Here is a 13,680-nt window from a genome sequence, read left to right as displayed (position 1 = left end):
CATCGTCCACCATAATGCGTCTTACATCTATATCTAATATTCGTAAAGTGATAACAAGGGCATCATAGTGAGGGAAAACCAAACCGTGGGTAGCTGGCTTATCGAAGATGATACTTTCTTCGAGTTCGTCATACCATTCATAAGTGATCGACAGTTTGAGCTTGTGGGTTGTGGTGAACTTTACGTTGTTGATCAAAGCGTCGCTGCTGCCCCGATGATCATTTGAATAGTGCAAGTCGGTGAGGGTGGTTTCGGCGGTCCCTAGTGTTGTTCATGTCCTCAGGCAAAGTTGGTCCTCCCTCGGTCGCTCAATAATTCTTTGAGGTGTCCTTGATGAAGCATGTTCACGACCTTTTGCCTTAAGGCGATGCAGTCCTCAATTTTGTGACCTCGCTCTTGGTGGAACTCGCAGAGGGCGTTTGACTTTCTAGTGCTTGGATCTGACCTCATCTTTTGTGGCCACTTTACTTTTGGTCCGAGCTTCTCCAATGCGTAGACTATTTCTGAGGGCGACACACAAAAACTGTAAGTGGATAATAAAGGGGGCATATCTCTCTCGTTCCGGTGAGTCCCTGTCCTTGGCTGAGATTCTGGCTGATGCCTTTCTCGGTTGGGTCGTGGAGCTGCAAGATCTCTCCTGGCATCATTACTTCGATCCTTCCTGGTTTCGGCCTGTACCGAGGTCAACCGATGGGTTGTCCCATTCAGGTCGTCTTCGTCTGCATGGACCTCGGCATAATAGGCATTGTGTATTTCATCCCAAGTGGTTGGATGATATTTCATAAGCCGACTTAATAATTTTCTGGTCGCCCTTGAGCCATTCTTGTTCAGCCCGTTTTGGAAAGCTGCTACAGCCATTCCTTCCGATATATTTGGTAAGGTCATCCTCCCTCGGTTGAATCGAGCGAGGAAGTCCCTTAATCCATCTCCGGGTGATTGTTTGATGGCAAATATATCATTCACTCTAGCCTTCTCCTTTTTAGCCCCAACATGGGCTGTTACAAACTTTTCGGCCATTTCTTCGAATGTGTCAATGGAGCGCGCGGGTAGCTGTGAATACCACGTTAATGCTCCTCTGGTAAGGGTTTCGCCGAACGTTTTCAACAAGATGGAGGATACTTGTTCTTTGGCGAGATCATTGCCCTTTACCGCAGTGACATAGTGAGTCACATGATCTTTGCGGTCGGTCAGTACCGTCATATATTTTCAGATAAGGCGGCATCTTGAAGGTCTTGGGTATGACATGTGGGGCAGCTTCATCACTGTAGGGTTGCTCAACAAACCGCCCAACATATCTTTTTGGCAAGAGTTTTGGGGCACCCGGTATTTTGTCAACTCTTTCTTGGTGCTCTCTCATTTGGTCCCAAAGCATTTTGTTTTTAATTTTCATTTCTTCCATCTTCCTCCGAATGGCCGTGAGGGTGTCGTTACCTGCATTATTAACATTGTGAGTGATACCTATTACTGGAGAGAGAGGGCTGTGCTGCTCGACCGTTGCTGGTATAATGCAAGTCCTTGCATTCTCTCTAACTGCCTCCCGAGCGGGCTTGTCGAGGATGCTGGTCAGCGTGTTTGTCAACCAAGCCTCAAATAGTTTCTTCACTGTCGGTGGCGCCTATTCCGTTGTAGACGTGGAAGTTCCTTTACCGCGGGATATTGTGATACTGCCGTGAGGGAGGGGCGACCCATTTCGCCTAGGAGAGGCGTTAGGCGTTATGTCTTCGCCTTCTGTTTCAGAGACCTCATTGATGGTGTTTAAGAGGTTAGTAGTGAGATCGTCTACTACGTTCATTCTTTCTTCTCTGTTACCTTCCATGTCAGATCCGTGTATACAAGGAAGTAGGAGTTTTACTTTTTTTTGTGTGGACTGTGCCAGTTATAGATCTAGAAGAAACTAAAAACTTAACTAGGAAATCTCCGCAGACGGCGCCAAATTATTTGTCCAAATAGTGTAAATCTTTGATTAAACTAATTAATTTTATATAAAAATGGATTAAACCTAATTAATAATAATATCCCCAAATTTATAACTAGTGAACTCAAATAAAATCGGACAGTGTTGGTGCAGGATTAAATGTTGTGTACATTCAATATTTCAAGATAATTAATGATGTAAGAATATCAAGCAATAAATAAGAATAAATGGCATTAACGTAAATACGAAGAATGATTCACCAAATATTGAATGAGGTGGATGATTCCTCCTTATGACAGTGATGCGTGATAGACAAATGTAATAATATTTAAACTATTCTCGAATATGATGAAAAGTGTGAAATAATAGATAATCGAATCTTCTTAGAAAAATACTGTTTGTATCTTTTCTAGAGAGAAAGTCTTCATCTCAAAAAGTGCTCTTATCATAGAATGTTACATCCTTTTTTCCCTATCTCTTTTTCTCTTTATATGGGACATACCCCAGTCAACCCTAAAAGTACAAATACAAAGAATATTCAATGAAATATTTTCTTAAATATCCTATTATAAAAACTAGCCGTTAGCACTGCCCTTGATACTCGACCTCGGCCATTATTTGACTGCTCGGCTACGAGCCCCATTATCTACTAGTCGACCTCGGCCACATCGCTTTCTATAATAACGCTCCGTGTTAAATCCCACAGAGGCGGATTTTGACCTATACAGGAAGAAGGAAGAAGGAGAAGTTATGCCAGTGGATCTATACATATATATTGCACAACTTTTAAAAAACAGAGTACAAAAGTTAAAGGGCAAGTTACATATTTGGCCAATTGCCAAAAAATAATTACATTCACTGGCTAAATATATAAAAAAATATGTATAAAATTTATATATTATATGTATATTATACATTAATAGAAAAAATATATATTTTACCGGCTATTATTTTAAGCGACTATACAATGTTATTTTCCCAAAATTAAAGTTAAATAATATAGGAAAACTACCAGCTCTGTCCATTTATAATTAATTTATTACAAAAATTGGTCAATTCATTAAAAATATACTAATATTAGCCAAATATTACCAATATTAGCCAATTAGCTATTTGGAGCAAAAATAAAAGGTCAAAAGTTTACTTTCTTTTGAGTGGGTGTTGCTAGAATAAATTGGGCACATTTTAAGATGTTTGAATCTCAGTTTTGGGTTGAGTTGGCGGAGTTTTGAGACGGTTTGAATTGAAAATTCGAAGTAGAAAATGAAACATGAAAAAAAATATGTGTATCACATATGTATCATATTTGTATCAAATGTGTATCACATGTATATCCACGTATACTGTATGTGAGATACATGAGTGATACATGTTTGACACATTTGTCGCAAAAGAATTTTTTGAACTCGATTTTAACAACGAATTTTGATACAAAATCAGTCCAAATCACCTTCAAATTTTTATATTGACTCATCTATATGTTTTCAATGAATTTTAACCATACCCATTGAAAAAGGTCCTTTTTTGTTTAGATTTTTGGAATCTTGTATATATATTTTTTTGTATTTCATCACCTTGTTTGCTACCTCATCCATGAAATTTCCTTTCCGTCTTGCATCTGAAGTTGCCGATCATACTTGAAAATATGGAAGGAAATATTTGCGTATGATTCTTGGAGAGAAAGAACCTTATTTATTTGAGTTTTTAATTTTTATGTGTGCTTGGCTAGTTTGGTAAGTCTATGATTAATGACTAGAGGTTGGTAAGTTAGGACTTATTTGAGACATTTTTGTAAGATTCCCTAATATTTACTATGCATTATTCTCAATGGAAAAGGGCTGAAAATGCCCAGACTATTGAATTTGGTATAAAAATGTCACCCGTCACCTATGAAAATTCATTTTCATCTTTCATCTAATGTTATTGATCACGCTTAAAAATATGAAAGGAGATCTTTGCGTATGATTCTTGGAGAGAAAGAATCTTATTTATAACTTTTATATGTGCTTGGTTAGTTTAGTAAGTATATGATTAATGTCTAGAGGTTGGTAAGTTTGAAACTTATTTGGGACATTTATGTAAGATTCATACTCCTTAAAAGGGACAGCCAGTGAAATTTCTTCTAGGTTCAATTTGTTTTGCAGTTGGTTCACGAAATTTAATTCCCTAAAATTTCTTATTGTCACATTAATATTTGTGTTAGATCGGAAAATGAAGGGGAAAAAAATAAAGTAGTGAGTAATTCGGAAGTGGATTAGGTACGAGAGCAGAACAATCGATGTGCGGTGAAAGGATAAATACCTAAGGAAAAGTTTCAAGTGACTTTTACATTCAAAATTGCACTAACAAGGAATCTCATGAATAGACATTTTGTTTCTGCACATCTCGTTCAATAATATGTTTTGCGCACTTCGCTTATTTATTCTTTTTTTTTCAGCTAAGACTAGGAGGCAATTACCTATGTTGCTTATGTGTAGTCCACCTATGAAGATGGTTTGATGATTCTCCTTCTTTAGGTCTTCTGATGTTGTTCTTAACCAATTTGACGATGCATTATTAAATATAATGCACTACCTTGGTTTAATCGAGAGTTCATGTATAGTTTAAGTTTTTTTTCTTTCATCTTTGAAATAAAATTGCAAACGTCAATGTAGATAAGCTTTTGTACTATCAAATTGCCTTAAAAGATTTTTACAAGTGAGCCTCCTTAAAATATGAAATTTATCTTGAAAATAAAATAAGTTGAGTAATACATAGAAATAAAAATGACAGATAGTATCAATAACTAAACATTGTAAAATTAAGTGGCTTGTTTCACATGAATACATTGTTATTGTTGAGTGGCTAATGATTTGACTTTTTGGACCCAATGAAAGTTTTATTTGTGATCATTCCTTACCACCATTATATTCCTTCCAAAAATTAAGTCTCAAAGTTTGGTGCCCCGTCACATCATCTCAAACGACATATATCATGGTACGGTTGAATGTACTTTTCATTTCCCTCTAGTCTTTTTCCATTACACCAATATATTATAAGTGGAAAGGAAACAAGTCTACTTTACAATTTAATCTTTCTAGCTAAAGAAAGATTCCTATTTCCTCGATCCCCTCGCTGCAAATTTTGATCTTAAACTCTACTACTAATTGCTTGCTTGCTGAATTCTGAACTACTCCTGTTATATATTATGGGTAAAAATAGTGCCTTGGGAATTACTTCTTCACGGCCCACCATAGCTTTTCCTCTTGGTCTAGCTCTTCTTGTCCTTGTCCTTGTCTGTATAATTGGCTCCTTTGCTTGTTGCTATCACTGGAATAAGCTTCGATCCCTTCTTTGCTCTTCTGCTTCTGCTACCCATCTTGATGATCAATCATCTGATGATTCGGCTCATGTTTCGGCTTTTAAAATTATCCAGGTACTGTTAATACTTCCTTTTCATTTTTTTAAAAACAATTTTTAGGAGGAGGATGTTTACTTGGTGGTGTCAAGAACCAAGGAGATTCATAAGAGGTAGCATTGGAGGGGTTAATTAGTTAAATGGAAGTCTGTGACTATTTTATCTAAAAGTTTAATAATTTGATAGAAAGATCATATCTTTATTTATTTAATTATGTTTTCAACACGCCCTTCAATTGTACCCTTAACTTTTTTTATGGGTCAAGCAGATGATTTTTGTTTTTAATAATGGACGATAGTGAAACTAGAACCCAAGGATTGAGGCTTAAGCATCGGCTAGTGGAACCACTCATGCCCTTCTTTCATATCCGTGGTGGGCTCTGTAAGTGGGCTCTTTACACATATGATATGGAGATCTAGTACGGTGAACAAGTGAAGTAGGGACTCTTCGATTAGGCGAACCAGTCCAAATAGGCTAAAATACAACCGTCCACTCCTTTTCACGACATTAGCAAAGCTTAGATCCTCAGGTCTAAAACGAGCCTATCGGTCCAATCCCTATTCCCCTTCTATTATTCAATGACCTTTGCCTACGTACTCAAAGACCATATATAAAGTATTTGAATGTCTCATTTAAAAATTTAAACGGTTAGATAGAGTATATTTTATTTATTTTATTATATCTTCAATACGATCAATTACAACTTTTGACTCAAAACTAGCGTAAAATACATAGTATATATTTTGAACTTTCATTTTTAACCTAGAATTCATAGGGTCTAAATTCTGGATGTATATAATTTTCTCATGCATGCATATTGGGGGTTTGTTTTAGGCGCAGAAGCAGAAAAATGGGGAGAGCTTGACAATATTGATGCCTGGAGATGAAGTTCCAAAGTTTGTGGCTTTGCCTACTCCTCATCGGTGTACTCTCCAACTCTAAAAGCTGGTATAGCTATAGTATGGATTTTTATGTAATATAGCTTGAGAACCAACTGAAATTCAAGCTGAGCAGCAGCACAGAATTGAATTAAGTGTAACTACTCCTACGAAATTAAATTAGCCAATTTTGTTTATACTTCTTACCATTTTGGCTTCAACTTTCGAACTTGTTTCTGGAGTTTGGATTGTTTGATGGTTTTTCCTCTCTGTCCTCAATCTGAATAAGGTTTGAGGCAAGTGAGGTGAAAAAAGTTACGTGCAGCTGATGTTTATATCATTTTATACTACACAAATAAAAGAATACCACAATAACGTAGAACTTTATTGATATAAAACCCACATCATAATAAATTTGGAGTTTATTGATATCCAGTTGGCATAGCTGGTTTAGCCATATCAATTTAAGTATGATGTGCAAAAATAATAGAGAACTCACATGGGTAAATATTAAAGAACTAGAAAGTTCTTTACGATTCTCTTATATTGCTTATTCTCATTAATTAATTGACCAACTAAAGTTGGGATTGAATCCCATAAATTCTGGAAATATCAAAGGTAAATATGGGCCCATTCACCTGCCATGTACCATATAAGATGCATTTATGAGATGGTTACATGTGCAATTATTATTAACTCGCAACATGGTGTTTTGCGAGGTAACTTGCTCAATAGTTTAATTTCGAGCATAATTTTCAGATTTTCTATTCAAGAAGTTTATCTTGATAAGTTGGTTTACATCACAGCTGGTTTAGCAAAATAATTTATTGAGTGCCTCCACTTAATAGCTAAATTATTGCTGATGAGAACAAAGTTATCTATATCAATTAATATAGACAATTGTTGCGTATATAAATTTTCATCCATTACCAATGGTTAAGTGATGACATGTGTCGTGTATATAAAATTTATCCCCATTAAATAAGTGAAAAATATATATTTTGAATCTACTAAATTAGACGGGAGATGGTAGAATTTCGAATTCATCCAATAAAGTTCAAATATAGATCCGCCTCTGGACTAATCCTCGGCAAGAGTTTTCCTTCAGAGATTACCCAGACTTGAATAAGGTTGTCATTTAAGAACCAAAACCTTCTAAAAAGAATCATTCCACAGTTGCACAGAACTGAATTGTTTTGAACTTGATACAGTTTTGAAATATGATAATTAATTCCCCGAGTAAAAGTTATACAAAGATGCAAACAAGCAGTTATCATGATCAATGCACATTCCTACTGAAAGTTTTAAAAGAAAAAGGAAAATTAGTTGTTCTGTCACTCTGTCATTTAATTGGTTGATATTCTTCTCCATCTTTTAATATAAAACTTTATTTAGAATAGCCTTTTTGTTCATTATATTTAGCTCACACACTGTTCAATTCTTCTTCCTACTTGAGTTTTAGACTTGACATTTGGGCTTCATTTGTGAAGTCAAAAGATCCATTTTCTGTTTACCTGACTAGCCCAAACTCCTGTACCTCTACAACTAAGCTCACCCAATTCGGATTTATTTTGTTGGTTAAATTAAAATGTGTTAATATTAGCTAAAAGTATATATGAATGGAAGTTAGATTAATGAAGAAATAATTATCATGTATTTGAGAGAAAATTATCATGAATCTGTCTTTCATGTGACAAAAAAATATTAAAAAAATCCTACAAATTAAATCGAATTGTAAAATAAGAAATACTCAATCCATTTCAATTTAGATGAGGTAGTTTGACTCGCATGAAGTTTAAGAAAAAAAAAAAGACTTTTAAAACTTGTGGTCTTAAAAGCTTAAGGGGTAAAAGCTTTGTGGGGGTCATGATATTTGTGTGGTTATAAAAGCTTCTCATTAAGGGTAAAATGAGTAAAATGAAGAATTTAAAGTTGAATCATTTCCAATTGTAGAAATCTGTCATTCTTTTTTGAACGGATTAATAAGAAAAATGTGTCATCTAAATTGAAACAAAGAGAGTACTAATTAGTTTAATTTTGATTTTGATGATAATCGAATACACCTAAATCCTAGATGGACCATTTGATACCATTTGCATGAAAATTCTAGGGTAAACAACATAGTATAGCCGCTTTAAAAATAATAGCCGAAAAATATATATATATAAATGTATAATATACGTATTTTTTGTATATATTTAGTTAGCGGATATAATTATTTTTGGTTGATCGGTCAAATATGTATTAGTACGAAGCATTTACCGGGCCATAATTAGTAATGCTTTTGACTCCACCAGCTCCCCCTCGTGAGGCACGATGATGTTCTTCCTCAACATATAAGGTTAACGGTTGTGTTCCATTCTATATGGAAATACAAACAAAAGTAAAACTTTAAGCTAATAGATTGAGGAAATAATAATTATATCAAGAAAAGAAATGGCAATGTTCACATACCCTTAAATAATTTCCTACAGGGCAAGCGTAGACAAGGAATGTGTACTCAGGAGCTGGAGCCACTCCAAGTATAGGCCCATTTCCTATAAGCAGAGGCCTAATATAAAGTGACCCTTTGCCAGCAGGTGGAATCTGTTCTTATTAATAACACACATGGTCACAAAATAGCTACTAACATGTGCTGATATTACGGATCGACGAGGAAAATAAAAATCCATGTGTGTTTGGTATGAAGAAAATTAAATGTTGCACTGAAAACTGTTTTATTGTATGGAATAATTTTCTAGATCCTCTTTTCAGGCCGATAATCTTTTTGACAATTCAAGATAATTATCAAACACTAAAAAAATCGTAGAAAAATATTTTCTATTGTACCAAACACACTTTAATAGAAGATTTTAAGAGATGAATAATTACCCAACGGTTATTAGCCAGAGCAGTTAGCTTGACAGCATCGACAAATTGTTGAGTAGAAGGGGAAGGCATGCACATTCTTTCAGCACCAATTTGCATTCGAATTGCACTTTCGTGTGGACGGAAAAGAAAAGTACGTCCATCATCTCTTCTATAAGCTTTTGTACCTTCAATTAAACCCTGTTTGAATTTTTTTTAAATTGCATCAGTTTACCAAAATGATTTTTTGTTTAACATTATTATATGAAAAGAGTTAAGTCGTTTGGTAGCCAGTAGAGCCTTGTCTAGTTGTCTTAACGTTTACTAGCATATCGTGGTCAGAAACATTAAATAACACTACAGTCACTCCATACTTCCGGTCCAAATGGTAATAGTTCTGGCAACCTATTTTCTAAAATATTTGATATTTTAGAAAAATATGAAGTTATTTATTTGAGTACTTTTTTTCATATCTACCTTTAGTCTCCAATTACTAGAATGTACTTAAATCTAACAATCGGAGTTTATTAAATATCTTTTTTGTGTTTTCACTCGTTATTTGATATTCGCATTGATGTCCGACTAAATTTATATTTAAGCTGGAAAATCCCAAATTGAAAGATAAAGTGCTCCATACCCAGGTCTCGAACCCGAAACCTCTGATTAAGCATAAAAGGGTACTTAACACTCCACCACAACTATTGTCGATGGTTTATAAATATTTGACAGAGACAAAAAATATTTACTTTTGGCAACCTTAAAGAACTAATTGTTCAAGGATATATTTAGAGGATTATTTTACACTACCTCCAAACATAAGAGACCATAAGAATAGTTGTCTAATATACATTGTCTTTTTCATTAATGTCTCACTTAATTCACAGTCAAGTAATTGGTCAATTCAGGTGAATTTGAAGGGAAAAAAATCCTTTTTGTTATTCTAAAACACTGATTAAATATCTATTATAAAATCCAGTATTTTTTTATTTTGAGTGAAAGGGAGGAGTCAATTGACCACTTGTTCTTTAAATGCCCATACTTATCTGTTTTGTGGTCCAATATACTCAACTGGCAAGAAAGGAGTTTAAGAACTTTCTAAGGTAAGAATAGAAGAACTGAATCCCTCTGCAAATTGATAACTTAGGATATCTAGTTAATTTTAAATTGGTGCTAATTACTATTGCTGATTAGTGCCTCATTGTCTCTCTAAACGAACGATTATAATAAAAAGACAACATACGAATAATGTCATTCAAACTCATCCCCACAATATAATTGTTCATTTTATAGTTGTTCAAAATATTGTCGACTATGATAATAAAAGATCTGGCAATGTTATAATTTTATCTTTAGTTTGATTTTATGATAATCTTGTCTGCTCTCATTTGGATCGTGAAGGAATATTTCATAGTAAAGAAAAGTTATGGGGGGAAGTGCCAGATCTTTACGGATCATAAGCTTGAGGTACTTGACGACAATACATCTCCAAAGAAAAAATGTTTGTGGTGTGGTAGTAAGTATATACTTGGCCTTAGCTAGAGATCTCGAGTTTGAAATGGAGTCGTGCTTGATAGGAAACAATTTAGTTTATCTCCCTAAAATGAGACTTTCTTGTACAAATCCGAATTAGTCGGGGGCACAAAGCGAGTACCAGATGATACAGGAAAATTTGAGTTAAAAAGAAAATAAAGAATTAACCTGTCCATAGTTCAAAACACCAGCAGAGGGGCTCAATTCAATGTTCCCATAAGGATTAAGTTGGCCTTTTTCAAAATTCCCATATTGAGAGCATCTTGTCATAAACATATAATCAGTTTGAATCAACTTGAATCCAAGATTATCCCAATCATAATCCGCTGATTCGTAATCCCTGACATCATAATAACAATGTAAGGTAGACTCAGGAACACAAAGTGATTTATTATTTATATAAACAAGAAAGGATTAAGGTTAAAAAAAATCAGAGAATTATAAGATTTCGGGTTGTTTGAGTTAAATCTTGGAAAAAGATTACTGTACCTTTTAGAATTTTTGAATTCATTTTTCAAATCTTTCAAAAACTTAGCCGTTTATCCATAGATAATATTTGAAATATATTAAAATCTTAATATGTTTTTGTTTTTTAATCTGGTCCATTATTTCAACTTCATCTTGCAATAGAGAATTCGAATTATGAAAAACTAATTAGAAATATTTCAAGTAAAACAATAGTTTCCAGTTACAAAACTTTTAATTTTTTTTTTTTCAAATGAATTCATGTCCATATACTTAATCAGTAACTCTTTTAGAAGTTTCTCAATTTTTTAAAATTTGGAGAAATAGAGTTTGCAGACCCTTAAAATATAACTTTTCTTCAAGTTTTAGCTCAAACAAACAGTTTGAAACAACTCAAAAGTTGAAAAACCTCAAACAAACAATAAACTTCTTTCTTTTTTTTTCGTAAACGATAAACTTCCAACATGGAGTTGTTGGTTTCAAATTAAATGCAACTCACCAATCAGCAGAAGATTGTGCAGAAGTTAGAGCTGCAGGGGCAGTAAAGTACCTAACTCCTACCTACAATGACATAAAGTCACTCATCAATTCGTTATTGTGATGCAAATTAAATCATGGTAGAAACTTCTTTGCATATGATGTATTAATTCAAATACATGTTAGTTAATTATTATTTTGTAATAATCATATTTGTAAAACATGTGTTATGTATTTATTGAGAATCTCTATGTTATTGATTGGTTTTTATCTTTTTATATTTCATATACTCCCTCTATTCCAATTTAATATTTATATTTTTTTAATCTTTTTAAAAAGTATGACATGTATTATTTAAAATGACGTTTTAGAATCATCAAATTTTAAATATAATTATTTCTTTATTAAGTTTTATGTCTAGTCAAATTATATTAAAAAATTATAACCTATAGAGGGGGTAATACTTCTACCAAACTTAATTAAGCTTGGCAGCCTCCAGGATCTAGTTCTTCCCCCCTCCCTTCTGCAGTTCTGCTACTTCAAAAATAACATCTTCCCAAAGAATAGTTGGTTAATACAGTAAATTATTATGTTTCGCCCCAATTCATGTTTTAAGTTTTGGAAGAGGATATATAGAATACATATTCAGAAGTTACATAAAAATATTATAAAATATAATATTTATAATTGATCATTTTCAAAATATTTAAAATTTGTGTAGTCGAATAAATACTTTTTTTAAAAAAAAACTCTCAAAGTGTGTGTGTGTGTAGGAAACATCAGCCCAAGGGTCATTAAATTTATTTGCCCCACCGGTGTGGGCATATTTTTGGAGTTGTACATGTTTGTAAACATACTAAAACATATGTTTTAATTAATTTGAGACAGAGACAACTAGCTCAGGATTTCAATTCTTACATTAATTATTTAAATTTTTGTATAAATTAAATTCATATATTTAAATTACATAAAACATATAAGCTACTTCTTCATTGCAATAAAAAAACAAAAAAAAACGAAGAGGCTCGGAATATGAGTATCTCAATTCGATCAGACATTGATTTTAGTATCCCTAATATTTTACATGCTTAAAAACTAGATACTAAGAATAAGTACTATAACACAAAACTTTTTATAATTAAAAATACTTGAAATATATACATGAAAATAGTTGTGGTCAAAGAGAAAGTTATTTAAATCTCCAAATTGTAATAGTATCATATAAACTGAAATTCGTTATAATTTTCTTAAAGTTAAAAATCGATTAAATTATATGAAAAAATTTTAAAGACGAAAAGTATATTTTGAACCCCGTAAAATGGGATAAGAAAGAGTATCCTACAAGAATAAACTCCCAAAAGGATTGCATAAGAAAAATTATGGTTATATCATATGGAGATTATCTAGGTGGGCTGGAAGAGATTCTTTCACCGTTAATCAGATGCCTCGAATTCTAGTCCTAAAAATGGAGAAACTTATAGTAGGGAGCGTTTCCACAATGCTAACTAGAATCAGTCGGGCTAGTGAATGTCAAATATTAAATGATTATACAAAAACAAAAAGATACCATATCGAGAAATTTTTAGGAAGATGGAGAACAACTGACCTTCTGTAGAGAAGAAAGTAGAGCTCTGGGAAAGCATGCAGCCCTTTGAATCATGTTGCACAAGGAAAAGAAGAATGTTGGAAGTATTGCCCCAAAATCTTAAGAAAAAAACTGGTATAAAAAGGTGACAGATCTTTGAAATGATCAACTTGAAAAACAAAGCACTAAATGAGGAAGTTGTGGTTAGGTCCTACAAAGTAAATACTAGAGGTGAAGCAACATGGATTTTGTAAGGATTTGTTAATAGGTATTCAGGTTTTAGCTAGCTGTCTACAGTTGCAGCTCAGTTTTATCTTTATTTTTTTTTTAAGTCTGTTTTCCTACTTGTCTGATAGCGATCTTCTTAATAAAATTTAATACATAAACAGCAAGTGCAACCCCCACTCACTATTGTTAGGTGAAAATAATAAAGCATTACAGCATTTGCATCCAGAAATGAATGCAATATATGTTTGTAAACGAGCTAATTTTATCATTTAAGGATTCTCGCTCAATAGATCCGTTTGACCAAAAAGTGGGTTTCTTGGCTAAAATAATTAAATCTATATATTAAGGGGTTAAAACT

At 33.3% G+C, this 13,680-nt stretch overlaps 2 protein-coding genes and 1 long non-coding RNA gene across 7 annotated transcripts; 1 reads left to right on the top strand and 2 right to left on the bottom strand.

The window, feature by feature from the left end:
- Positions 1-279: 279 nt before the first annotated feature.
- On the bottom strand, positions 280-1,200 carry LOC142169768 (uncharacterized). The gene has a single exon (XM_075231673.1). The coding sequence runs from the start codon at positions 1,198-1,200 to the stop codon at positions 280-282; it is 921 nt and encodes a 306-aa protein (XP_075087774.1).
- A 3,694-nt stretch (positions 1,201-4,894) lies between these two features.
- On the bottom strand, positions 4,895-13,373 carry LOC107774243 (branched-chain-amino-acid aminotransferase 2, chloroplastic-like). 5 transcript variants are annotated; one of them, XM_075231054.1, is made up of 8 exons: positions 13,116-13,372; positions 11,532-11,593; positions 10,736-10,907; positions 9,062-9,238; positions 8,645-8,776; positions 8,453-8,551; positions 6,398-6,470; positions 4,895-5,262 (listed from the first exon to the last, which is right to left on the bottom strand). In XM_075231054.1, exons 1-7 carry the CDS (start codon positions 13,167-13,169, stop codon positions 6,408-6,410), a joined length of 759 nt encoding a protein of 252 aa, XP_075087155.1. In that variant the 5' UTR covers positions 13,170-13,372; the 3' UTR covers positions 4,895-5,262; positions 6,398-6,407. The 5 variants fall into 5 exon arrangements, with proteins under 5 accessions (XP_075087155.1, XP_075087153.1, XP_075087154.1 ...); XM_075231053.1 differs by lacking the exon at positions 4,895-5,262 and adding an exon at positions 6,189-6,318; XM_075231052.1 differs by lacking the exon at positions 6,398-6,470 and having other exon boundaries at positions 13,116-13,373.
- On the top strand, positions 5,193-6,387 carry LOC107774242 (uncharacterized). The gene is made up of 2 exons (XR_012699374.1): positions 5,193-5,330; positions 6,147-6,387. It is a non-coding gene; the product is annotated as an uncharacterized LOC107774242 (long non-coding RNA).
- Positions 13,374-13,680: the final 307 nt, after the last annotated feature.

Source organism: Nicotiana tabacum, chromosome 15 (assembly GCF_000715075.1).
Source record: "Nicotiana tabacum cultivar K326 chromosome 15, ASM71507v2, whole genome shotgun sequence".
Classification (NCBI taxonomy): Eukaryota; Viridiplantae; Streptophyta; class Magnoliopsida; order Solanales; family Solanaceae; genus Nicotiana; species Nicotiana tabacum.
The sequence above is the reverse complement of the archived record's forward strand: the minus strand, read 5'-3'. Positions and strand labels throughout refer to the sequence as shown.

Excerpts from the sequence above, each read along its gene's own strand:
- LOC142169768 (XM_075231673.1), bottom strand. The coding sequence starts at position 1,200 with ATGACGGTACTGACCGACCGCAAAGATCATGTGACTCACTATGTCACT.
- LOC107774243 (XM_075231052.1), bottom strand. The coding sequence starts at position 13,169 with ATGATTCAAAGGGCTGCATGCTTTCCCAGAGCTCTACTTTCTTCTCTA. Across the intron at positions 11,594-13,115 it reads TACTTTCTTCTCTACAGAAG|GTAGGAGTTAGGTACTTTAC; the intron begins GTCAGTTGTTCT and ends ATGTCATTGTAG. Across the intron at positions 9,239-10,735 it reads GTGTTTTGAACTATGGACAG|GGTTTAATTGAAGGTACAAA; the intron begins GTTAATTCTTTA and ends AAATTCAAACAG.